Source organism: Copadichromis virginalis, linkage group LG9 (assembly GCF_057382275.1).
Source record: "Copadichromis virginalis isolate Kocher_CV1m ecotype Utaka linkage group LG9, C_Virginalis_male_GT1.1, whole genome shotgun sequence".
In the NCBI taxonomy this organism is placed as follows: Eukaryota; Metazoa; Chordata; class Actinopteri; order Cichliformes; family Cichlidae; genus Copadichromis; species Copadichromis virginalis.
In genome coordinates, this window is record NC_140626.1 from 21,358,472 (window position 1) to 21,385,711 (window position 27,240).

At 42.1% G+C, this 27,240-nt stretch overlaps 1 protein-coding gene across 1 annotated transcript; it reads left to right on the forward strand.

Moving 5' to 3' along the window:
* Positions 1-14,305: 14,305 nt before the first annotated feature.
* ankha (ANKH inorganic pyrophosphate transport regulator a) lies at positions 14,306-27,057 on the forward strand. Its single transcript, XM_085468170.1, has 12 exons — positions 14,306-14,566; positions 15,834-16,050; positions 16,258-16,376; positions 16,524-16,607; positions 16,692-16,862; positions 16,953-17,087; positions 17,676-17,768; positions 17,856-17,948; positions 23,470-23,599; positions 23,714-23,837; positions 24,029-24,128; positions 26,179-27,057. The coding sequence occupies exons 1-12, from the start codon at positions 14,471-14,473 to the stop codon at positions 26,305-26,307; spliced, it is 1,491 nt and encodes a 496-aa protein (XP_085324296.1). The 5' UTR covers positions 14,306-14,470; the 3' UTR covers positions 26,308-27,057.
* Positions 27,058-27,240: the final 183 nt, after the last annotated feature.

The window sequence follows — 27,240 nt, forward strand, 5'->3', positions numbered from 1 at the left end:
TTGAGCACCGCGCGATAAAGTAAACCGCATCTCGCACTCTCTCTGTCTGTATCCATCCGCGAGAGCGTTCCTACTACAACACAACACACAGCACCCCCGATACCAGCCTCTGCCCATCAGCGCAATTATTCAGCCGTTTGCGTCAAGTAAAAATCGCGTGCGTCCAAAGTACGCCGTGGATGCATCTTTGCATATTTTCTGCCCTCTTTCTCTGAGATGGGTCTATTTTTTTTTTGCAAGTGGGAGGGGTCAGAGTGGAGTAGAGTAGTGCTTTCATTGACTGCATAGAGAAAATACTAATGCATGTAGTAGTGGCAGATAATTGGGCTGAGTTATTTTACTACTACTGCGCCAGAAATATACGCAAACACTGAGCGTCATAGCGCACACACGGCAACCCCTAAATAATCACTACACAGATCCGGATTACGGCCTTACACTATATTATATTGTTTAAAAAACAAAACAATACATAACAGCAGGAATCCTTTTTTAAACTGTAAATGTGCAATAATGTGTAAAAATGAGGCAAGTGCCGCGTACTTTTGCGCAGTTTGTGCCTTTTGATTTCGCAATAAAAGCTCACAGGTGCAGCAGGAGCCGCAGACACTGACAGCTCTGAACCGGTTCAAACAGCTGATTACAACATGGACTCGGTGAAGAATTAAAATCTTGGAGTTCGAGTTAATACACACAGACTCACAGAGAAAATGTCCAATACAAATCCTGCAGACTGCGTAATGCAGCGCTGAGTTTGGACAGATTGGCACCAATTAACAACAGGAAGGAAGCAATTAAAGGAATCAGATGGATGGATCTATCCCGTTGTAACAGGAGCTGTCGATGGAGATTAACGGGCTTAGAGCGCCCTCTGCTGTTTGAAGCGTTGCAGGAGCAGACAGCAGCTAGGTGGGTGGAAGGTTACAGATTGAGACAGGTGACCACAAACCTCACAAATCCTGCAATCATGCGTGAACAAAGATTATTTTTTTTATGAATTGAAAGGGAAAAAAACAGGGTCGAGTGAGTTAAACTATAAAAGGGTCAGGGACAAAATAGCCCAATTCAGTGGGTTGGTGCAGATCTTTATTGGGGTTAGTGGGTCACTTCATTAAAAAATAGAGTCGTGGAGAAGCAGTAAATGGCACATTTAATTAGCAATGCACTGTGTTTGACGAAGTCGGTTGCAATTTGATATTTAATTTAACCAGCTCCTGCCATTCTGACAAAGTTAATTGGTTAAAAATGCTCAGTAGGCTTTTCCACCCTCTTTCTCTCTTACTGTTGTCAGACATCCTGCTAAACAAATTGCTAAAGCAATGAGTTGGACTCAAGCAGAGTGTGTATTTCATTACGCATGACAGACATTAAGAAGCATTTTAAAACACGAGGCTGTGGACACAAGCAGCAATTATAGGAAACGACAAAAGCATAAACGGTGAAGGAGTTTTGTGCTTGAAAATTCAATCATTTAAATTGAATTACATGGTGCAATTTGCACTTTTTAAAAACACACTTTTATCAATCCAGGACAGCAGCTCTGAGTGTGTTACTGCTGCAAACGGCCCTTTTACTCTTTTTTAAACACTTCTTATATAACAGAGTCCTGTTGGTTATAACATAAAAGACCTCTTTAATGAAAACGATCTGTGATTATGTGTTTAGTGACATCATCACTGCAGCTTTTTCCCCTTCATAACAAATTATTTTCAGCTTGTTTGAAATCAGTCGGGGCCGTGGAGCTGAAACGTCTGGACTGAATTCTGAGCGTTTCGTTTTGATCTAAGTTACACTTAACTAATTAAACACTTCCCCATGGACGCTGTGTCACTGTGAGGCCTTACATTTAAATGAATAGATAACCCCGCAGCATCACTTACACGAGTATACTTTTTCCTTTTTCATTAAATAATGTATAAGAAACCACATAAGCAAAGACAAAGGAGACAAGAGGAGGGGGAAAGCAAAGAAAATCCCCAAGTTGAAACTACACCCTCCGTCCTTCCCTTCATACTCATTCCTTCATCCGTTCTCTCACGCCTCTCCTTTCCCCGCTGTGGGATGCTTGTGGAGGATAGCGATCATAACCACCAGGTTCAGGCGTTATGGTCGTGGCGTTTATCGGCTCCGGATGTTTCTTGTGTTACCGTGTTTGAGAGCGCCTGCATGGAGACACAGAGGGAAGCTTTGAGAGCGGCTGGAATGGTTTCCTGTGATAAGTGAAAGCTCAGGAGAGGTTTTGATTGTGTGTGTGTGCGTGTGTGTGTTTTCTTTCTGGTTAAACTTCCTCCATGGACTCTGACTGACATGGAATAACCTGCAGAGGATCGAGGGCAGAGAATCCAATCTAGTTTGGCTTTGGTAAACTGATAAACAGACTCAAACATCTGACATGAGTTTTTAGAGATATGCACAATTTTTCATTGTCTACTCTAAAAAATGAAATGGCAACTCACAAACTCAGCTGTTTAAATCTTAAAAGTAAAATACAATTAATTATAATTATATGTTTAAAAAAAAAAGCCAACGCAGGTAGTCCCATTGCTTTAAGAGGACATGATTAAGTTCAACTTAAACACAAACGAAGATTATGCAGAAGGTCATGTTCAATTGAAAATGTTTAAATTCACCTTATGTCATTCTTTTTTAAATATCCTTTTCTAAACCTGAATATCAGGTTTAAATATTAAACGCTTAAATCAGACACATAACTAAAATGGTAAATAGACCGATTCTTAAATAGCGTTTTTCTGCTCTACCTTAATTCCATCTATGCAACTTTTTTCTATGCCTAACTACTGCATCTCTAACATTCACACAAAACCACCAACCACTATCCTTCCCATTAGTAGATGACCTGCTCTACCTTCTGAGCTACACCTGAATCCCTTCAAACTAGCACAACTGGCAAGAACCTGCAACACAAGCGTTACGTGTTTCAAATAACCGAAAAGGTTGTCTGCCTAGGGGAAATTACAGTGAGGCTCTTAGCTATAGCTTACTCCAACACTTCAAGTCATTTACGGTCGTACTACCACTCTGCTACCTTAAATACAAAAACAATGCCTGACGGTTCTTGTTTATTATACCAATAAATACTACGCTTACAGCAATGCCGCTTAATGCTTTCTCATTGATATCGCATCAAAATCCTACCAACAGTAACATGACCAGGGGCTTTTATTGACACCATGTGAATTAAGCTAGCAGTAACTCATTTTTAAAGTCAATCAAAGTATACAAAGAAACACATAAAAACTAATAAACTACTTCTTCATCATCTCCAGCTGCAAAAGGTTGATATAAAAAAATCGCTTTTCCCCAAAAAGAGTCTGAATTTGAGGATGGCAGGTCTGCCAGGTCCAGGCCTAGTTTTCTGAAAGTGAGGTGGTTATGTTAATCTGAATCTGGAGTATTTTTTAGCCTTAACATCTCATACTATTACTTTAATACTAAGAAATCTGCCTATTTTTAGTATAAAAAACTAATAAGTTATTGTAATGTCACCATAAAACAAAATAGATGTAATGTAAACAACATCAGCCCATTTTGAGCTTAAGTGGACTAAACTGGTCAAACTGGTGACTATAACCTTAAGTGGCTTAAGGACAATAATGCATCTCAGTTTTTCTACGTTACAAAGAAACTAAACTTAAGGAAATGGAGCCATAACACTGCAGATGAAGTGCTAACAGCTCATCATCATCCCTGTGCCTGCACCGTTTGTCTCCAGCTTGCTCACACAGACCAAACACATGCACATTATGGTGACTGGCCATAGGTGTGGATGTGGGCCTGAATGCTTGCATGATTTATGCTGTAATAGTTTGTCACCTCACTTCACAGATATTACATAAATCCAAACCTAAATTCTCAGGTAAGCACTTTAGATGTGGTATAAATATGGGTTCTTTTGTGCATCTGTCTTTGTATAAATGTTGGTTTCTTGGGGTATCATCTCTGCAATATAATGGCTAATATCTGGGGAATCACTGCCTTTAGATCCTGAATTGTGTTTACTAGTATCTATTATCTGTGAGCAAACATCAAGCAGAATTTATAGAGGTCACCTTAAGCCAGGAAATACACTGCAACAGCACAGAAGTTGTACTCCTTTAGAAAAAAATCACAAAGTTCTCCCCAATAAAACAACAAATAAAAGATATCACAACAGTGTAAAGCAAAATGCTACTTAAACAACAATTTAATTAAACGCTTGTCTATAAAAAATGTCTTCAGCTGCTTTTTACAAGAGTCACTGGTGTCTTTACAGTGTGGAGACCGTGGAAGAGATGTCCACAAGCCCAATCCCCACGCGTTTTAAAGGTACGACCTTAGACGGTGTTACCTGATCTTAAAAATCTTAATAGCTTAATAAATATAGCAACAAAAAAAAAAAAAAAATAGAATAGCAAACATTAGATGGCATTAAGTGGCTCTCTATAAAACAGTGTGAAGCGTAGTGGACAGTGCAGTAAGGAATCATAATGTGTGTTCACATGTTGTGAGAGTGCAGGGCTGACATACAAGATGACTCTGTGTCGCATTATAGAGTTACTGCATGAGGTATGAAAGCTTTCCTCTATCTGTCCTCGTATCTGTTAGCCAAGGTGCTTTCTGGTGACCTGTCCAGTAAGTGGGACAGTGGGTGGTCAGGATTATCCATGATGGATGACAGTTTGTTCAGTAACCTCATCTCCAAAAGTGCCCGTTGTGCAGCCAGTCACAGAGCCAGCCTCCCTGATGAATTTATTCAGTCCAATGCTGCCCTCCCAGAAATTTCTCATATTTTCATATGATTTCTCTTTTATGTACTCAGAGTGAAAAAAAATATGCTTCTTCAATTCTTCCAGTGGCCAGGTTATTTATTTATTCATCTATCTGGTTATATTTGATCTATTGTATCAGAGTTAGCATAAAGCTAATTTGCACCTACAGTCCCTTGGGAGGTTACATGCAAAAGATCACAAAAATAACGCACGGAAAGTCAATGATAGAACAACCGCACGGCCATAAGCCTCGAACAACAAAAAACAGCCATCGATGTTTACGAGTCTGTGAGTCTTTGAGCAAATATTTCAGTCTGTTTTTAAAGCTGGGGAGCCCTGGGTCTATTAGATATACAGTCTAGTATAAGTGGAGGTGTCTGCGGCTCAGGTGCTAGCCACAGACGCCTCATTTACTCTAACTGTTGAATTAATCGTGAGAACTGGTCTCCTTCTTGTGACCCACATCCTGCTCTTCTGGGCTTACCTCATTTCTGATCTGCTCACTCTCACGTGCAGCGCGTTCAGCAGAGGCGGGGATGTTGACATCTGTGTGGAGTTTAAGCTTTGATGGAAACTTGGAGCATTTCCTTTAGTATAAACCTTTACCTGGACTTCACTTCACTTGCCTACATTTTACAGTTTTGGTTACATGATTCATGCTGAAAATCAATAAAAAAATTTAATACAGCTAGCTCAGTTCAAAACGCTGGCACAGTAAATGGTTGTAAAGTTAATGAATGCAATTTGTTCATTATCCATCCATCCATCTTCTTCCATTTATCCAGTTTGGGATCACACAGACCGGAGCCTATTCCGGGCAGGTCATCAGTCTACTGCAGAGCTAACACAGAAAGCTACTCACACCATCGTACAATTTAAGGTCACTTGGTGTGTTTAACATTGGCTGTGAAGACATAGTCTAAAATGTCCACAATGTGGATCTAACAGCAGTTCTGTTCTCTCTTTTATATCGGATCTTGGGGTTGTGTGACGTAGTATAATACAGAAAAGTCATCGTCACTTTGCAGGAAACCAAAAATCCTGTATTCTACACTAAGGAAAATCCACAGATGTGAAACACCGATGGAGTCTGATCGGCGCGACGCATAAAACTGCACTAAGAGATTTAAAAAGAGACGGGCTGACACAAATAACTGGAGAAACCCAACAGCAGACGCGCTGATAAATCCAGCATGTGTTTCTCTTCTCGTGCAGCCGGGATGCCATTCAGCAGGATGATTCGGAACGAGGCGGGAAATCGATATCCGTGCAGCTTAGCTGGCGAGAGCAGGTTGCCAGCCAAGCAGTCAACAATGAGTTGACAGCAGATGTGTCAGACAGCTAGAGAGCTAATTGTGTCATCAATTATTAACAGTGACAGCGGATGGTTATTGACGTAGCTTGCGAGAGCTAAACCACAGTGTTTTTGTGGCTTAGTCGTTGTTTCTTTCTTTTGCACTGGAAAAAATGACGACCCAAACTCCTGTGCAGGTTCAGGTTACTTTATTTGTAACCTGAAGGTGGATTTGCTGTGCAGGTAGGTGAGCCATCCTTCCTCACATGGACATTTTCAAACAAACCCAGACAACAGATGAATACAAAGTAATCGAGAAGCAAATAAATAATAGATAAATCATACCACCATGTAGGATGGCAGTGTGTTTATCTGAGGGATTTTTATACATCCTGGTTCTGCTGAAGGTTTCTTCCTGTTAAAAGGGAGTTTTTCCTTCCCACTGTCGCCAAAGTGCTTGTTCGTAGGGGGACATGTGAATGCTGGGGTTTTCTCTGTGTTATTGTACAGCCTTTACCTTACAATAAAGCACCTTGAGGTGACTGTTGTTGGGATTTGGTGTTATCTAATTAAAATAGTGCTGTCAGCATTAATCTCGATTAAAATGACGTTAACGCCATAACCGCATTAACGCGGCAAATCTCCATTAGCGTTGATGCTAATGGAGGCATCGCAGTGGTTTCACTAGAAACTTATTGGCTCCCACCAGAGTTTAAATATCTGCGACTCTCAACCTTTTGGTTTTAGAACTGAGGAAGCCTCTTGGGGTGAGGCAACTTCACGAAACTTAAAGAAGTCCAGTTGCTTTCTTTCCAAGCTCCTTAGACTCCTGCTAAATGATCTAAAATCAAAACTGATGCCAGCGTTCTTTAATTATAGTGAGTGAAACACTAGTGAGCATTCATGACCGCTCACTCTCTTGTCTGACGAACAAGACTGGCGCAATCAGATGGCGCCCGAAACCGGATTGTGCAAGTTGCACCTCAGTAACATTCTTGCAAATCATTGCAGCAGCTTTAGCTTTCTTGTGTGATAGGTTTTATAAAAGCATGACATTTTCTACAGCTATAAAGGTCTGAATAATGCAAGCTTCCCTGCTCTTTGCACTTTATGGCTTTTTTTTTTTTTACCTCTAGGCAAGGTGGATGCAGCATACATGACAATGGGTCATTTCTGCATTTCAGTGAGTGCGCAACCTTTAGTGACAACTGGGTCTGCTAGCTTGACAAAATTCCTCATATGGAGCTTTAAATTCTTCTCTGGAAGGAGGTGAAGTTGTTGTTCATGTGGCTGGTGAATAAAGGTGTGATAAAGATCCCAGCTATCACATTTTGCTTGTTCGGTTTAGTTTTCACACACACACAAAAGTCAGAATGTGATGAATTGCAAGAAAGATTAAAGGCATGTAAACACAGGGGAGGAGGAAGAGAGAGGTGAGTGATGAACCTTTATTTGACACTGTTTAGCCATTTCTCAGTTATCTTTGTCAAACATGTAGTTCCCCTCTGTGTATTTCAGTACATGACTAACATGCAGTGACGTTAATGACCGCTGTACATTCAACAGCAGCTGATTTTTTTCCATACTAAATTTAGATATTTTGGTGAAGTTGGATGAAGCTCAGGTTTCCATTGCCTCGCTTAGACTTTATCGTAGATTTGAAGCTACATTTTTCATGCTGTATACAGTACTGTGTAAAAGTCTTGAGCCACCCCTCTAAACCTCATTTATATTTTGCTGCTGTGAAGCTGGACTTTCTTGTTTGTTTTTTAAAGGTTGTTGTGAGAAATAGTTCTCTGGGCCTTCTTTTTCTTTGGACATTGGCTTCTTTTTCACTCATTTTCAGTCCAGTCCTTGTACCGGACATTTTCTGAGGAATGTTTTTCTTGTTTCAAAGTTTCAAACTGAATCTTTAGGCACTAAAAGAATTTCCTCACCAGCAAGGTGGTTCCCAAAAAGCTATTAGCTGAAAAACTATTTTAAAAAAACAACAACAACAGCTTGTGCTCATGTGTCTTTAAGTTTTAACAAAATAGAGCAACACCAGTCTGTGTAACTTTTAATAAAGAGTAACAAGCACAGAGTCATTTACAGAGACCTGCCACAGTTACAGAATCACAATCAGAACATCACATGCACAAGATAGCTCATGTAGTTAAGGATATCTTGTATTAAAAGATTATATGGAGACAAAATACGATACTATGGATCTTTCCATTCAGCCAGGTCAGCATTAACACAGACAAAGGGACAATTTTACATGAAAAATTTGTCAAAATTGATGGAAATATGAAAGCAGAAAAGTATAATCAAGACAAGAAAGCTTATCTAAGCGAGTTCAAGCTGTGTTGAATAATATAGGTGGCCATAGCGAATTGCTGCACCCATTTCATATTTTCCTAGCAAATACCAAGGTACAGTAAGGTAGTTTAAACCCAATTACAGAGAGTTTAGCGAATTCAAAATAAGTTATAAAGACTAAAATAAAAGATAATAATAATAAATAATAAAAGTTATTAAACTAATATATGCAAAACAATAAAATAAGTTGAGTTTGGGACCAAGACTTAAACTATTTCAGTCAGGTCAGTGTTCAGAACTGTTCGTCTGCTCCAAATGTGGCCACTAGAGGGCGAACTTTAACTTTACCATCCATCCGTCCATTCATTTACTCCTCTTCCTAACTGATCTAAGCTCATTGGGAGGTTAAAACCCAGACACATCGATTCAATGCACCACAACTAAATTCGTTCCTGTAAATATACATTAAAATTCATCTTAGGTGACTTTGATTTGGTTTGATAGCAAAGAAATATAAGGTTTATGTGTGAAAAGAGCCCATAAAAGTGTATTAGTCACTTGTGCTTTGAGCGTCTCTAAACTGCAGCATCGTACTGCACAAAATCTCAAAAACCAATGAGTGTTAAGTATGGAAAATGCATTTCTTTTAATTCTTGCATAGTTCTATTATGTTTACAGTGCACCCATAATTTTACATTTATTTATTTTCCTTTGCACTTCCCATGCCTGCCTTTTTTAAACATGACTATGTACTTTGTTGCACTGTGTGTGGGTGTAAAGCTTTTTTATAATGTTTGTTTTGAAAAGTGCTATATAAATACATTTTATCACCCTTATATGTACCCAGGAGCTACCAAGTAACAGAATTAATGTCGCAGGAGGTACATAAATGTCAAAGGACTGTCTTCATGTCTATATCAGAGATCACATCAAAAGTCACCAAATTGTTCAGCAACAAACCACAGCCTGAACTAAATGAAACCAGGTCCAGTATTTTCATACACAGTAATGTGCAAAAGTCTCGAGTCACCCATTATTTATTTATAGTTCATTTTTCAGTGAGCCAGACTTTTAGTTCTCCAGCTTTCTGAAGATCCTTCAAAGGTTTTCTTTGGACAATGGTTGCTTTTTCACTCATTTTCAGCCCTTGTACTCGGCCAGTTTCACAGGAGTGTTTTTCTTGTTTGTAAAACCACTGCACACAGACCTCTGAATCATTCAAGCATAAAAAGAACCACCTAACTCAAGAGATGAACCAGTATTGTGTCAACACATAACAGGCAACTTAGGAAAGAACCTATTTATTGTGTATGTATGCATTGTCTCTTTAGGCACTTTGTTACTAACAGCCTGTCACGAAACACACAGTTTCTTCCATTTTCTTTAGTTGAATATATGGAAAAATGAAAAAGAAAACACAGTTTGACATGTTCTGCACCAACATGGTGATTCCCAAAAAGATACAGTATAAGTAAAAACTTAGCATATATCAGCATGTAGTGCAGTAAGTCCTTAAAAGGTTTGAGGAAACTAAACAAATGGAGGACAAGTGAAAAGGTGGCAGGCCTAATGAAAGTCAGTATATGAAAGGTATGTCTTTTAGAAACTGTTATCTGGCCCTTTATTTGATTATTCTACTGTTCAACAAAGCCTCATCACAAATGATCTCAATGGAAGAGCAATGACTCAGATAAAGTAAAAGAGGTCAAATGGTGAGTGTCTACGGCCATCTGTAAAACACAGTGGAGGCTCTGTCATGGTTTGGAGATCTGATCCAACACCAAGAATTATGAAAGCAAGAAAGTACCATCAGATTTTGAGCCACCATGCAAAACCATCTGGCAAACAGGCCTGGTTGCAGCATTCACAAAGTAACACTCAAACACATTCTCAGACTTACCTGGTGACCACTCTGTCCTTTGTTACCCCACCCACTTAATGAGTCAGAGTACAAAGTTGGGAATACATTTCTTTACTGTTTTATCAAATAAAAACCCACAGAGTTGTTTTATCATCATGAAGAATCACGTGGATACAACTGGACGTAATGACAATCCAAATACAAAGTGCACTTGCAGATATGAGCAAACATCTGACTCTAGTTACAGCTGCATGGGAATGGCATGTCTGCTTGTAAATGGCTGTGTCAACTCTTAGAACCACCGCAGAGCCTCCCTCAGGCACCAATCAAAGGCACAAACAACTTTTGTGTTCTTTGACTGAGGATTACTCAGGCAGGGCTGCAGTCACGAGTCTTGACATTACAGGTTAAACAAAGTAAGCAAGAAAACTGAGGAATTTAAAAAGACAATGAGAGCAAGTCTAATTAACTATGATTGAAAACCTTAAACCAAAGCCAGTAAAGTGACCTCAAGGTTTGGTTCTGTTTCCATGCGGAAAAAAAAGCATCACATCGCACAGCCCTGTTCCTTTTAACTGCATATGTCCTGGACTAAAGTGGCAAAAATAGATTTTTTTTTCTTTGTGTTACAGGTTTTCACAGTTAATTAAAGGACTGATTATAGTGAAGCTGAGTCTGTTAATATAAATACTAAGACACTGTGTTTAAATAAAAAGTAACCAAATTTGACAGCTTAATATGGAGTAATATATTAATATGATAAAATGAAATGTTTCCCCCTTATCAGGAGCCTTTAGTTTTAAAGGGATTGCAGAGACTGTCTGCCCTGTGTTTTTGTCACTGTCATCAATCCGTACATCATAGCACCTCTCACTATTGGATTAGGTTTAAAAAGAAAGATCACATGTGTGTGAACCACCAAAGCCTCCTGAAGAGTCAGCTGAATGGGAAGACCAAGCCCTGTCGGTGATTAGATGCCCTGCTGGGATAATAACCTGACCAAACGAGGAGATAGAAGCCGCTGACATCAAGACAAGGAAGCTCCTGACCATGCATGGAGGGTTTCAGCCCAAGTCCACCTCCCTGAGACTGTAAACTTAGCGGAAGTAAGGTGGCCAAGGATTAGTCAGTGTCAAAACGACCGTCCAGGATGAGACGAACACCCGAACATACTTGAGTACATCACGAAGATGGCCACAACAGACCGCCTGCTTAGAGAATACTTCAGGGAGCAGAAACCTGAGAAAGAAGAGGAACAATGAGAAGAACCATGATGGAAGGACAGGCCCCTGCACGGTATGTACCACTGGTAGATAGAGTAAGTGGCTGGCATCCAGAAATCCAACCAGTGGCTGGACAAAGCTGGACTGAAAAAAGACAGCTCAGAGGTACTAATCATGGCAGCACAGGAACATGCCCCGAGCACAAGATCAATAGAGGCTGAGGCCTATCACACAATTCAATTCAATTTTATTTATATGGCGCCAAATCACAACAACAGTCGCCTCAAGGCGCTTTATATTGTAAGGTAAACCCTACAATAATACACACAGAGAAAAACCCAACAATCATGTGACACCCCATGAGCAAGTACTTTGGCGACAGTGGGAAGGAAAAACTCCCTTTTAACAGAAAGAAACCTCCGGCAGAACCAGGCTCAGGGAGGGGCGGGGCCATCTGCTGCGACCGGTTGGGGCGACAGAAGGAAGACAGGATAAAGACATGCTGTGGAAGAGAGACAGAGGTTAATAACAGATATGATTCAATGCAGAGAGGTCTATTAACACATAGTGAGTGAGAAAGGTGACTGGAAAGGAAAAACTCAATGCATCATGGGAATCCCCCAGCAGCCTACATCTATTGCAGCATAACTAAGGGAGGATTCAGGGTCACCTGATCCAGCCCTAACTATATGCTTTAGCAAAAAGGAATTTTTTAAGCCTAATCTTAAAAGTACAGATAGTGTCTGTCTCCTAAATCCAAACTGGAAGATGGTTCCACTGAAAACTGAAGGCTCTCCCTCCCATTCTACTTTTAAATACTCTAGGAACAACAAGTAGGCTTGCAGTGTGAGAGCAAGGTGCTCTAATAGGGTGATATGGTACTACAAGGTCATTATGATAAGATGGGGCCTGATTATTTAAGACCTTGTATGTGAGGAGCAGGATTTTGAATTCAATTCTGGATTTAACAGGAAGCCAATGAAGGGAAGCCAAAACAGGAGAAATCTGCTCTCTCTTTCTAGTCCTTGTCAGCACTCTTGCTGCAGCATTTTGGATTAACTGAAGACTTTTCAGGGAGTTTTTAGGACATCCTGATAATAATGAATTGCAATAATCCAGCCTTGAAGTAATAAATGCATGAACTAGTTTTTCAGCATCACTCTGAGACAGGATTTTTCTAATTTTAGAGATGTTGCGCAAATGGAAGAAAGCAGTCCTACACATTTCTTTAATAGCTGCATTGAAGGACATATGCTGGTCAAAAATGACTCCAAGGTTCCTCACAGTGTTACTGGAGGCCAAGGTAATGCCATCCAGAGTAAGAATCTGGTTAGATACCATATTTCTAAGATTTTCAGGGCCGAATACAATAACCTCAGTTTTATCTGAGAGAGAGAGAGAGAGAGAGAGAGAGAGAGAGAGAGAGAGAGAGAGAGAGAGAGAGAGAGAGTGTGTAAAGGTATTCCTTACACAGAACCATATGCAGTATTTTACTGGATAACAAATATTGATTCATTCATATTTTTATTGCTTTAATCCTGCAGTGAGAGATTATTTTTTATTTAAAACTACAGATAAAATTCATGAAAGTTCATTGTTCAGACTGAGCAGAGAATATATATAGTTTTTGTTGTTATAAAGAAATAATCAGTTAATGACTTTGGTATAGTACGACTGGCATTCGAGACGGGTTCTTCTTCACATTTTCCAGAGCGATCCAGTGGGCTGGATTGGACCATTAGCTGAGTCTATTCTGGTCCCTGAGCCTTAAGTTTCACACCCCTGGTTTAGAGGAATGTTTCCCCTCTTATCAGTTTTGTCACAAATTGCTCATTAACTTGTCTGTAAAATTCTGCTGAACATGATCAAGCTTGGACTCACGTTTGGTAACTAAAGGGTCCACTCTGAAAGTGAGTGTATTATATTGAATTTATATGTGATTATTTGTTTTGAATCATATTTAGACACTACAACAGATCATACAACTAACAAATTGCTAATTAGCTACTGGATAGTGCATTAAATAGAATCAAATGTTGACTACGTTTGCAAACACCATATTCGATTAATATTATCATCCCATATATTACACAGTGAGCCAGTGGCACCCCATGAGAATGCTGTTGGTACACCCCTGTTCATCCAGTTGCACATTAAAATGTCTTTGTCCAGCAGGTGGCAGTGTATGTCTTTGTACGTTTACCCGTTTATGCTGCGTAAACCTAAGTGTCTTCAAAGCAGGTTTAATGTGCAACATAGAAGGATTTATGAGACCAAACTCTCCTCGTGGAGATACACCTGACATGCGTAGGTGTATATGATTGCTTTACTATGTGATTGCCCTCCAGAGTCCAGTTAGATTTACTTTCTTTTACGGTTGTGAACTGATTATTCATCTCTACCGAACCACCCCCTGCTGCTAGCTCTCCTGTGTGTCGCGTGCTCCGCTGTCATAAAAAGCCAGATTTATACTTGGCGGTGACGTCACGGCCGGGATGCCAGGCCCACGTGCGGGCAGCAGTGGGTTCCAGCCTCTGGGAGGGTCGAAAAGCAGCCGGACTGCCCCAGCACAGGCGCAGTGAGATCAAACACGACGCTGTCGGAAACTGATAATCCAGCCGAGCTGCTCCGGATTATCGCGTGTCCTTCTTTTTAAAAAAAAATAAAATAAAAAATCCGAATCTCCACCTCGGTTCGTCCCAGTCCCCTCCTTTTTTTGTTTGATGTCACCTCGCGTCTCCCCTCTCCTCTCCACCCCCTTGATGATGACGATTTGCAAGGAAGATGCGCTGGTGTGAGATTTCCATTGACCTTCGGATCCTCTTAGCAGCACCACAACCTCGTGAAGCGCAGCCGCTACCGGAGCGCCCCGGCTCCTCCCGCCGCCGCTGCCCCACTTAACCCCCCCTCCGACGGCAGAAACACAGGTGCTCCGACTGCCTCTCCTCGCCGCTAATCTTCTTCTTTTTCCTCCTCATCGACCGAGGCAGATGCCCCTCGCTCTGTCATCCCGGCTTGTACTATGGTGGAGTTTCCATCTCTCAGCCCTTACTGGCCTCTCATCCGCTTTTTGGTGCCTTTGGCTATCACCAATGTTGCCATCGACCTCGGAGAACAGGTAACGGCTCCGGCTGGCTTGTTTTCAGGTTACGGGAGGGGAGGGGGGTAGGAAGACTCACGGCACCGCAGCTTTGGCTTCGCTAGCGGCGGCTAACGGCCGTTTTATTACTCCGCCGCTGTGACGGGGAGAGTGCTTCGGTGTGTCAACTAGCATCTTTTATTTATTTAGCGTTTTTTTTTAAATGGCCCCAGAAAACACCGACCGCTTCCCCGAGCTGACACCAGTCATTTCGAGTCTCGTTTAGTCCCCCTGGTTTGGGGCTTCAACTGCGGCTAGCTTAGCCGTGAGGGGTGTCGTGTATGTGACTGTCGAGACATCCATTAGGTTTATGTACATTATTTAGCAAAAGAGGCGGATCTCTCACCCACACGAAGGGCCTGATGTTTTTTTTCTTCTTCCTTTTTTTATTCTGGAAAAAAACAAACAATGTCGCCATTGCTGCCGTGAAACGCACTGAGCTGTCAGTGTTATTAACAGCACGCCTCTTTCCTGTCATTTATCAGTCAATCGGGGCGATCGTGGCTCAAGAGTTAGGAGTTCGCCTTGTAATCGGAAGGTTGCCGGTTCGAGGGCCTGGTGGCGCCAGTGTCCGGCAGCCTCGCCTCTGTCAGTGCGCCCCAGGGTGGCTGTGGCTACAATGTAGCTTGCCATCACCAGTGTGTGAATGGGTGGATGACTGGATATGTAAAGCGCTTTGGGGTCCTTAGGGACTAGTAAAGCGCTATATAAATACAGGCCATTTACCATTTACCAATCTGATCCACTTGCAGATGATAGAGAACGGATTAAAACGCACCCAACATTTTCCTTTAATTGTCATATTTCCTGTCTGGACATTTCCTGTCCTTTCTTAGCCAAATGAGTGATCTCATGGCTGCTTTTTACCCCAGAGAGCCTGTACAGATAGTGTGAGAATTAAAAACACACACACACGCACATAGAGGCTTGGAGATGTCAGGATTAAGCTTATGTAATGGCTCTGTAAATAGCACAGAGTCCTGCAAAAAGAGAAAGCAGCTGTAGTTGTGTTTTCTCAGGGTGACTGTGTGTGATCGCTTGTAAAGGACAGGCACATATTCCTCTGTGTGTTTTACTTTTTAAAACAATTTTTTTTTTTATTGAAGGACTGTTAAGGGCTGTGGTGCTGTCTGGCTAGAGATAAAGTTAGACCAAGTCACGCTCATGCGGGCTGGTCATGCCTCACGTGCTGTCTCACCTCTTCCTCTCCTCTCCCCTCCCTCCCTCCATGCCATATCTTTTCCAGGCCCTCAACAGGGGCATAGCCACAGTCAAAGAGGATGCAGTGGAAATGCTGGCCAGCTACGGTCTGGCCTACTCCCTGATGAAGTTCTTCACCGGCCCAATGAGCGACTTTAAGAATGTGGGCTTGGTGTTTGTCAACAGCAAGCGGGACCGGAGGAAGGCTGTGTTCTGCATGGTGGCGGCCGGGGCCATCGCATTCATCCTGCATATCTTGATAGGTGTGTTTAAGGGTTGTTTGTGAACGCCTGATGACAGTGTTTAAACCGCATCCTAAAAATGCAACGTTTTGGTGTTTGTGTGTCTGTACGCGCCAGACCTAAAGAGTTCATTACTGCAGCTTTCACAAAACAATCGAGCGTGGGAAGAAATCTTCTCATTAACCTCTTCTCACCCACCTGTGGCCCCCTTCCCCTTTTCTCCTGCAGCATACACAGATTTAGGATACTACATTATTAATAAGCTCCACCATGTGGATGAATCTGTGGGGCACAAGACAAGGAAGGCCTTCTTGTACCTGGCTGCGTTCCCTTTGTTGGATGCAATGGTAAGCATTGGTTTAAACGTACCAGGCGGGTTTTAATCAACTCTGTTTTGTTTTCTACAACACACCAATATACGATCAGGCTGTGATCAGAAAAATGGGCAAAATGCCGCTTTGCGTCTCGAGCTGACCTCTCTTTATTGTTTGAAGGCATGGATTCATGCAGGGATCCTTCTGAAGCACAAGTACAGCGTTATCGTCGGCTCTGCATCCATCTCTGACGTGGTGGCTCAGGTGACGAGACACACCCGCGTTCGCTTTCAATCAAACTTTAATTCACCCGTGAGCGTGTTACGTGATCGCTCTCCTCTCCCGCAGATCGTCTTCGTGGCCATTCTCCTGCACAGTAACCTGGAATGTGTGGAGCCCTTACTCATCCCGATACTTTCGCTGTATATGGGTGCTTTGGTTCGTTTCAGCATCGTCGGGCTGGGTTACTACTGCAACATCCACGACAACATCCCGGACTCCAGCGGGCTTGACGTGGGGGTATGTGCTGACTTTTTTTTTGTTTTTTTTTTGCATGTTTCGTAATAATAAAACTAGTCTCAAGCACGTCTCCTCTCTCTGTCCCTGCAGGGCGACGCCACCATCAAAAAGATGCTGAGTTTCTGGTGGCCTCTCGCCCTCATCCTGGCCACTCAGCGCATCAGTCGACCCATCGTCAACCTCTTTGTGTCTCGTGACCTCAAGGGCACCAGTGATGCCACAGAGGTGAGCGTATCACTCGTGTTTATTGTATTTCTTTTAATTACGAACTTGCTGCAAACTGCTTCATATGCTATTCTATGCTAATTGTTGCGATGCTTTCACAGGATCGTAAAGAGAGACTTTCGCAGTCTAATCCCCCCCCCCCCCCCTCAAGTTACTGCAGATGTAAAGCTAACAAACTCCCTCTGGAGCTTTCTGGCTTACAGAGATCCCCAACTACTAGAGACAATACAAAGCTGTTTACCAGAATGAACTGGAAATCATTGACAACACTGGCTGCCAGTGGTTTGGGTGATTCACCATGTACATGTGAAACTGAGGGCTTCATAACACTGAGTGAAAACATTCCTCCATGGCTGTACTGTTCGCTGCCCATTGTTGTTCGGGACACAATAACAAGCTCAAGGCCGGTCGCAAACTTTTTCAAAACCCGAACGCTGCTGGGAAAGTGAGAGACGCATGTGCTCCTCTCGCGTCGGCTATTGTTAGGCCTCTATCATTAATTTAGCCGCTTGTGTGGCGCGGGTGGTATTTTCAGCACTAGCGCCGATGTGCTGATGACTTCTAGCTGTCGTGTCTTTGTCATTCCAGGCCGTTGCTGTGCTCACAGCCACATACCCGGTAGGCCACATGCCCTACGGTTGGCTGACTGAACTGAGAGCAGTATACCCAGCCTTTGACAAGGTATTCTCAGACTGTCCCTGCTAGTGTTTACAGTAGAAATAAGTCTGCTTTTTGTCTAGAACACTAATGAGCTTCTCTCACTTGTAGAATAATCCCAGCAACAAGCTGAACGCTGGCAGCCTTGTCACCAAGTCGCATATTAAGAAGTTTACATTCTGCTGTCTGGCGCTGTCACTCACGGTAAGATCTTTCTTTCTTTTTTTATGCGGGGGGCACAGTGCAGAGTCTTGAGCCACCCCTCACTTCATCGTAATTTGCTTCCAAGGAGCCAGACTTGTAATTTTGCCAGAAGGTTTTTTGTTTTTTGTTTTTTTTTGGACATTGGCTGCAATTTTTTTATTTTTTAAAAAAAATCATTTTCAGTCCAGTTCTTGTACCTGACCATTTTCACAGGAATGTTAAGCCACTTGACACTTAGCTATAAATCAGTCAAGCAGGAAAAGGCACCAAACTCCACAAACTTGTTGTGTCTAGACATAACAGACCGCTTGGCAAACAACCAATGCTAGATTTTGTTACTAGCAGCTTTTCACGAAACATCATTTATTCCGGTGCTTTAACTTAAATATATGAAAAATGGCAAAGATGACACAGTAAGACAGAATTTTTTTTTTCCACCAACAGGAAGGTTTACAAAGAGCTATAAGCTGAAAGCTCTGCATGTGTTGGTGTGTTGTGCCAAAATTTGAGAAAATTGGACACATGAAGGACAAAGGAAGTGTCGTCTAATGTGGGGAAAAAAGTCTAGTAAAGACCTGACACAACTTTTGTGTCAGGTTGCTGTAATTTAGCCCCACTATTACTTAAACGTGTTGCCTCACATTTCTAACTGATAGCTTGTATTGAGTTCTAGTGTGTGAGGTGCTGTTTGCTGATCTGACATCTGACAAAAAAAGCTCCTAGCCCAAGCCAGGTATTCCTGTTTCACACATGGAAAACATGCAAATCTGTTTGGCAGCATTTCCTGATGTTTGTCTTTCAAACATCACTAACCTTTGCGTTTTTGTTTTTTTGGCAGCCGCCTGCCTTGTTTGCCTACTTTTAATCTTGCCTCAGGTTAAAGATGCTGTCAGTCAGACCAACATGACCAACAAAACTGGTTCAGTGTTCTGCACAAACATGTTCAACATGGCTTTTGCATGTCTCTAACCCTGTTTGCTCTGTACTAAGGTTCTAAGTGATCGACTTTTTAATGACTCATATGTACTCTTCCTTCGCTGTGCCGTCTTGGTTTCAGGTTGCAGGGAGACACATTAGGGTGGAATTTGTGAGCAGGCTAAGGGCCTATATTTATTTATTTTTTTGTCCCAGTCCCACCCAAGTTTTAAGAGCATCACAAAATGGGCATTCACATAAAACATGTCATTTAACACATTTCAAAAGCCCCTTGCAGGTATGCTTTTCTGCTAAATAATGAGTGCTCCTGCGTCATTATGCACGCTGCTGCGCACTGTTTTTGTTTCTCTGCTAAATGTTTGGACAGTTATGCCTTTAAATCGGCAAAAACGCTCTTCCTGATCATATTCGCCTTCTGTTTGGTATTAATGCGACGAGTGAGAATGAGCTTTTTCTTCAGTTAGCTGTCCTAACAGCTTGAATAAGAAAAACAGGAAGTTTGTGGCAAAGGTTGGGTCTTTTTTAAGGAGGAGAAAGAGGAGGAGAAGAATGGCACACCAGATGTGGAATCCCAGAGCTGTAAACCTCTATGTGAGGGTGTGTGTTCGGCAAAGCACCACAGGCAGATAGGTGCTGTGTCGAAAACAAGCCCTCATGCTCTGACTTGTATTAATTACGCATGCAGGAAATGCAGCAGAGTGAAAACAACTGGAGGAGGTAGACGAGGCGTATCTGAGGAGGGGAGTGACTAACCTTTCGTAACGGATAATTAAATCTTATGCAAACAGACCTTGCTGGGGTGTCTCACCTTGTTTAGAGTAACCACGGTTGAGTCAGGGGAGATTGGCGGCTTCGCTCGGGCCAGATAAATTGCTCGCCTCAAAATTTTTTAGCTAAAGTAATGATAACTGGTGAGGCGACGCCAGGTGAAATCATCAAAAGAAGTAATCCTCACCCAAACTTTGGTTCAGAGGATCAGAAATCTGAAACTTCCTGCGATGTTGAAAATACTGCAGAGTAGGGCTGCCACAAACGATTATTTTGATAGTCGACTAGTCACCGATTATTTTTGCGATTAGTCGACTAATCAGATCATCATCCATTGGACGTACAGCTTATTGCACCAGCAGCATCTGGTCTTATATAACTATCATTAGCTTACAGCTTGAAGTGTTTGTGCTAACTAAAAATAAAGACAAGATGGTAGTTTATTAATTTTTAATGAAATTTGCAGATTGTTTCGGTGAAGTTTAATAAACTCCTTGCTTTCTAAAATATAACAGGACACCGGAGTATATTATCCAGCGTCTCACACTTCTGATAATCAGCTGTCTGCTTGACAGTTTTAGCTGTGCAAAAACTATAACTTTAATCTCAGCCAAACCGATTTACTCAGGAACAAATAAAATACTGAAAAAAGCCAAACAATAACATTTAAGTTATCTAAGTGACTTATATATATGTTTAACCTGACTAGTGAAAGACGGCGGTGGGTTTGAAAACGATTTGCCGGGAGTCCGGTGTTCTCACGGCTCTAGTTAGCCTTGCCCCCGCCTAGCTAACGAGCTAGTGGGTAACAGACGTCTCCGAAAACGTCGGAGCGCTTTTGAAAATATGTGGTGTCTTGATAAACTGAGCAGATATTTGAGGTTTACACAGCTACATTCTCGCCTGAAAATATGTTAAACGTTTATTTTGTGACCCAGAAAGAATAATAAGAGTAAAGTTAAAACTAACTAGCTGCCGCCATTGTTGACAGCTGCGCTATGAATTCTGGGACACAGCTTCTTCTTCTTCGGGGTTTAACGGCAGCTGGCATCCTTGGACATGCAGTGCTGCCATCTTCTGTTTCAGTCCGTTATTACACTCTTAAATCCTACTACTCATTCCTGCGTCCTTTGTGATCTTACAAAGCTTCAAACGATGCGTCGACTATTAAATTAGTCGTCGACGATTTTAATAGTCGACATAATCGTGACTAGTCGACTAATCGTGGCAGCCCTACTGCAGAGCATTGTGTCTTACTATGTCTCCAACCCAAACGACCATTAATCAAAGAAAAGCACCATGATGGTGAGCCACAGGCTTAAAGTGATGCATAGATAAACAGTGATTTAAATAAAGTGGTCTGGTTGCAGTGATGGTGGGATTAGTCGTCATTCATTTTCAGATTAGCCTGCATGAGAAAGACCTGAGTGGGAGAATCTGGGTAGGTGGGTGCTGAGCTAGTGGCAGGTTTGAGCGATCACAACTGCTGGAACATCAGGTGTTGTTGTTTTTTTACTATTTGAAGTGTTTTTACTGGGCAAGAAAATCAATTCAATCTTGCACTTTTGACAGTTTTTAATTTTTGTGAAGGTGTGTAGGGACAAATATCATGACTGACTCTGAAAGGCTCCATTCAACATGCCAGTGAACAGAAAAGTGACTTTTTACTCGTTCCTTGCCATAAATGAGCTGAGTCAAATGCTGCCGATTGAGAGCAATTATCATCGACCACAGAACCGAACTAAATTATAAAATTGTTGCCTTATAACTTTAATTTAAAAGCCTCCAGACTGAGCGCCTTTCGCGTGTAAAAAGTTAGGACTTTATAATCCAGTCGGCAACTTGGGGTATAATTTCACAACATTTACTGTGTAATTCTTCTGAATCTGGAGGTGTAATTTTCAGTGCCTAAAAAGAGTAAACACTAGTTTTGGTAAGAAGAAGTAACAATGAGTACCTTTTTTTATTCACTAAGTTAGAAGGGGGGAAAAAAAGAGTCATCCTCCCTCCTTCTTCAGTTTTCACAGCCATCCGCTGCACTGCATGTTTAACATCCTGGCTATGTAGTATTAATAATGTAATATGTAAACTTCTGGTTCCACCACAGAGTGCACCACACAGGACTGGAGTTTAAACCCAGAGTTCGCTGCATCTCTGTGACGGTGGGATTAGTCATCATTCATTTTCAGATTAGATGGCATAAGAGAGACCTGAACGAGAGAATCTGGGTCGATGGGTGCTGAGCTAGAGGCAGGTTTACAGTGCGATGAAAACTAGAGCAGTAACAGGTGGGGGGGTTTTTTCAGCTGGTGTTGCATTTTACATTTATCTGTTGAGACTAGTTTAGAGTGATAAGATGGTGTGTTAGGTCTGTGACAATCTGGCAGCCTGTTCAGAGGGCACCTTATATCAGGACTTCTCATGACCCTGAATTAGATTACAGTTTTCACCTGTTGGTGAACTCTGTGGGGATTGAGCCCTACTGGAGATATTTATTGTGTGTGATTATATCATTCTGCTTTCCATTTGTCAACTGTTTCAAAGTGTGGATCACCGCCTCACCCAGCAAGGCCAAATTTGTGTACGAGGAAGCTGGAATGCCCAGCAGAATTAATAGTCTGTTCTCTACTTATTCAGGTTTCAGAGAGGGCTAGGGTGACAGCATGTGACAGGAAGTAGTTACACAAAGCAGCAGGAAAGCAAGTAGAGGTGAGCGAGGACTCCTGGAAGGTCTGGGTGCTTTGCATAAGGCTGAGAGTAGACTCAGCAAGTGAGGATGATTAAATATGACACCAGGTGATCGAGTGCATTTTATTTACATGCTGGTTGTCAGATGATCAGATCATCAGTGTTTTGTTCCAAGTTGAGACATTTCAGGAATCCTGAAAAACAGCTGGAGGACGGCAAGTACTTGTAGTTGGTAACAAATGGAGAGTGGCTGTTGGTTAGTCAAAACATGAATGCATCTCCGGGAACTCCAGAGGGATGAGCTATGAAGCAAATTTGACAAGGTCAGACTTTTTAGACAAAACATAAAAAAACCCAGTCAGCGATAACTACGGGCGTGATAACCTGTTATCAGCTTTCTCTGTTAACCCAGTCTTCCTGTTTCGGGCTCTGAGCACGCTCACATAAAAGGGGAGGAACTGAGCATAAAAAATCTTTATTTTCTGCATGTGAATTCATTTGACTGTGCAGTGCATTTTTCTGCACTGTGCAGCATCCTTCTGGCGTGACTTGGATTCAGCTCAACCGGTTGCACGTTGCAATCTGCATGACCTTTAAGGCATGCTTTAAGCTGAAAGAATCACTGAACGCACACGACCTGTTCCCAGACCACGGTATGTGTTCAGCATTAGCTGTGATGACCTGCCACATTAAAGAGAGCGCTTGTGTTGTGACACTGAATACTCTAGCTTTAGGCTCAACATACCTCCCTCACTCATTAATCTCTCTTTATAGAAGAGCCCCTCTGATCTAAGTCCAAGTGCGGCGTGCAGAGAAACTGTTTTTACAATTCGAAACAAAGCGATGTATTATTCATGTTCAGATCAGTTTGCTGTCCTGTTTAACACTATTAATGCTCCGCTCGCAGGGTAATTGCTTTGAGATGGCTACAGTAATGTTGCACGTGCTTCGGAAACGCCTTCTAGGAACAATAACGCCGTCCATCATGCGTTCGCTCGCTCGCTTGTTTTGTAGGCGCTTCAAAGGGGCCCGCGTCCGGTCCGAAGCCCCTCGAGATAATGAACTAATGAAATCTAATGAGGCATAGCGGGGGATAAATTAATTTAGTCTTTGTTCGTTTCCTGCACAGCTTTGCTTTGTGGTGTTTTGGAGTCCTCATGTGTCAGAGAAGATCCTGGTTGATGTAATTGGAGTGGAGGATAGTTTCGCTAAGCTGTGCGTGGTCCCACTCAGGATTTTCTCCTTTTTTCCCCTGCCAGGTAAGACGTACCTTTTTTTTCTCTTTCAGCTTCACTTTTGCTTCCAGCTGTGGTTTGTACTGGTGTTTCGTTCGGACAAGTGAGGCAGTGTTTCTGTTTTCTGTGTGTTTGCAGTGACTGTTCGGGCTCATTTGACTGGATGGCTCATGACCCTGAAAAAGACCTTTGTGCTGGCCCCCAGCTCGGTTCTGCGCATCATTGTCCTCATCACCAGTCTAGTTGTGCTGCCTTATATGGGGTAAGCTGCCACTTCAGAGAGCACTGAGAGGTTCACAGAGGTCAGCGCTGTGAGTCAGGATTACAGTTATGCAATACGTAGCTGCGGTTTCTCACTTTTTACTCCTGACGGGCAAATTCACGTCCGCACCGGTCCATGTTTAGTTCACGGTGTTCAAAACTTGATCTGCTCCTTTTTTGTGTGTGTTTCAGGGTTCACGGGGCCACACTCGGGGTCGGATCCCTCCTCGCTGGTTTCATAGGGGAGTCCACAATGGTTGCTATAGCAGCCTGCTATGTTTATCGACAACAGGTGAGAACACCTGGACTGAGGTCACTCTAAACATGAGTACACACCTCTTTTTGCGTTTTCTTTTTTTTTTTTTTTTGCTCTTTATGGGTCTGTGAACAGACGGCGTGTGCCTCACTAATTATAATTTTCCTGTTTAGTCATTATCCTTCCATCAAAGCACACATGCGAGGAGAAGGCTTGGGCATTTTTATTTATCCCTGTGCATGGGCTTAAAGTGGACCTGCTATGCTTCTCCTAGCTTTCTCTCATTACTGTTGGATTACTGGTGGATGCTCACGTGAAACTTGGCCAAAGTTTGAAATAACATGTTGGTGAACCACAAGCTCAGGCTTCAGACTGATCTCTGTGAGGTCAGTGACAGTGGCCATCCCTCAGGCTTCAGTCTTGCACTCCTAGAGATTAGTTAGCAACCACAGGTTGAATTCCCAGACCAGTTGGCAAGTGGCTTCTGGCAAAGACGGCGCTACACAAAAAAATATATATCCTCCTTGTCATTGCTTTGGTCACTAAAACACCAGAGTGGCCCGTGGTTTGTTGGGAAGATAGCAACACGTCTGCAAACGCACTGCCCTCCTGTTAAACCGGAGTATTAACAGGATGATGAGTGATTGGTCATAAGAGATCATCGGATTGTTTGGATTTTATCTCTAATTTTGAAAATTGCATTTCCTCAAGATATAAATTTTTTTTTTTTTACTTTAAAGCAACAAATTAAATTGAAACTGTGAAGTCCAATACAAATTGGAAACAAAGTTTGCTTTCAAAATAAAAGTTTACTGGTTGCAGGTCAAGCTCAGCTTTTAATTTGAAGGTGAATGGTTTCACTACCAAAGCAGTCCAAGGAGGTTTTTAGTGCAGAAGCACTCTTTGTGATTTGTGACCTGTCAGGGAATTTTTTTTCCATAGCAACGAAGGTCACCGAGGGTCACGGTTTGTAGGCCTTTGTGACCGAGTCTAATACAGTCACCTCAGGTACAGAACTCCCGGCCACTGTTTAATGTTTCTGTTTACAAGGAGCAGCCAACCAGTAGAAAGCTTGCACAAAGGAGGAGGAGCTAAAACGACAGACAAGTCGAACTAACAGCATGATTATTATGAAGGATTATTTTGAGCTGTAAGTTATGCAAAGCTCCTCTAGCAGAATTCTAGAATTAAAAAAAATATATATCAAGTTGACATCATCATAAAGTGTCACCTTTAATGTTCTGTTTGTTTTTTAAAAAAAAAAAAAAAAAAGTAAAATTGAAAACGGTACAGCTTTAATAAACTTGTACTTGCTATTCTGTGACCACACCTCTCTGATTGTCAGAAATATAACATTCTCTTTGTTTATTTTAGGAAAATGTTAATTTGTAAGGACAGCCGGTTTCAGATGAACAACCTTGTTACTCCCGGCATCCTGTTGAAGCAGCAAGCTGCACAGTGTTCATGTTGTATTAAAAAAAAAAAAAGTATCTGAAAACATGGCGTTTCTTCCATTTTAGGCAAATAAACAATCTCCAGCTTTGCTTTTTATTTTAAAGGAATATTTATCTTTGCGTTTCATGAATGGTGCATCGTATTTTTCTACTCAATATGAATCAGTAGTCAGCCTGGCTCTGCATGAAGACATAAAGGAAAGTTGGTCTTTCCCTGTTTAAAGGAAACTAAATCTGCCTACAAGTAAGGCTAAAGCTCTCTGATTAACACCTTACAGCTCATTAATCCGCACAAAAACACCTAATTGGATAACATAACAGGCTGAGATCATAGCCAGAAGGCCGTGGTGTTTCTTGGCTAAAACGCTGTGCCCTCCTGGTGTTTGAGCCAGGCAGCTTCATGGTGAAATCATTGTGCTCAGCCAAGAAATAATCAGGCACAAACCTGCAAACTGCTTTTTTACACTGTTTTTATCCAGATTAAACAGAGATGTAAGGTGTTAATTAGTGACTTTAGAGGTGCTGCTGGATGGATTTTGTAACCTCTGGACTCACAGTGGCTTCATTTTTACTCATTTGATTCAGCACAGCAACGATTTTGTTTCCATTTCCCCCGTCTGCTTTGTCCACAGAAAAACGAGATGTCCAACGAGCTGGTGGTGGAGGGCGAGAACTCGGCCCCCATGAGCGAGGTGTGCTCCAGGAATCAGATGGATGCCATCGAGGAGCTCCAGGAGGAGGACGAGGAGGAACAGGAGTGAGATCCGAGGGAGTGGAGGAGGAAGGTAAAGCCGAGCTCAATGTGGGACATACGGTGCTGGAGGAGAGAGGGGACCTCCCGAGTATGGTTTTGGTTTCAGAGGTCCCCTCGACAGAACTGAGGTCTTCTTCTTCACCTCGACCACCTCACCATTAATGCGCACACTGTAAAGAAAGCCATGCACCTCCACGTGTTCATCCATCAATGTAAATACCGTTAGCGTCTTCCGATCTTCAGTGCTCATAATCTGCGGGGCGTAATAATCATTTTCATGTGTTGGTAAACAAGGGAAATCGACACGGGAGAGCTCTTCCTCCTCAGCGGCGAGAATGGAAGCGTCTGTCGAGTGGTGGTGGAGTTGCCAAAAGAGTTCTTTATGTTCTTTAATCGACGATTAAGCAGCAAGGCCTTGCTTGGATTCAGATATAGACATACTGTGGGACTTGTTGGGTTGTGCAATCGTATTTTCCATACAACGGTGTACAGATTATTGTTGTTTTATATAGGTAATGCATAGTGTATATTTAATTGCCCAGGGGGGTCAGGAATCCCTCGTTATATATCACTGCGTGTTTCAAAACGAACCAAAATGCCAAAAAAATAGTCATGATTGTTCTCTTTCCATGCAGTCTGGGAGTCAACTTTTGTTTTGCCCAGCATTTTCCTGGTGGTATTCAGGCTGTCATATGTACTGTATATACTGTAAAGGCATTCTTATTTGGCAAATAAATTGCTTTATTAATAATCTTCATGCTTACCTGGAACTGGCTTTACCTTCTTGTTTCTTTGAGTCTAACAGATACCACTGCAAAATCATGTTTATTTTTCTCCCCCTGAAGTGGATCTGTTATACATTTGTCATGTACACAGTGGTGGGTGCTCACAGTATCGATACACTGTACTTATTTGAAGCTTGGGCTATGTACAAGTAATC

Coding starts and splice junctions, on each gene's coding strand:
- ankha (XM_085468170.1), top strand. CDS start 14,471: ATGGTGGAGTTTCCATCTCTCAGCCCTTACTGGCCTCTCATCCGCTTT. Junction 16,377..16,523: donor TCCCTTTGTTGGATGCAATG/GTAAGCATTGGT, acceptor TATTGTTTGAAG/GCATGGATTCATGCAGGGAT. Junction 17,088..17,675: donor GCACCAGTGATGCCACAGAG/GTGAGCGTATCA, acceptor TTGTCATTCCAG/GCCGTTGCTGTGCTCACAGC.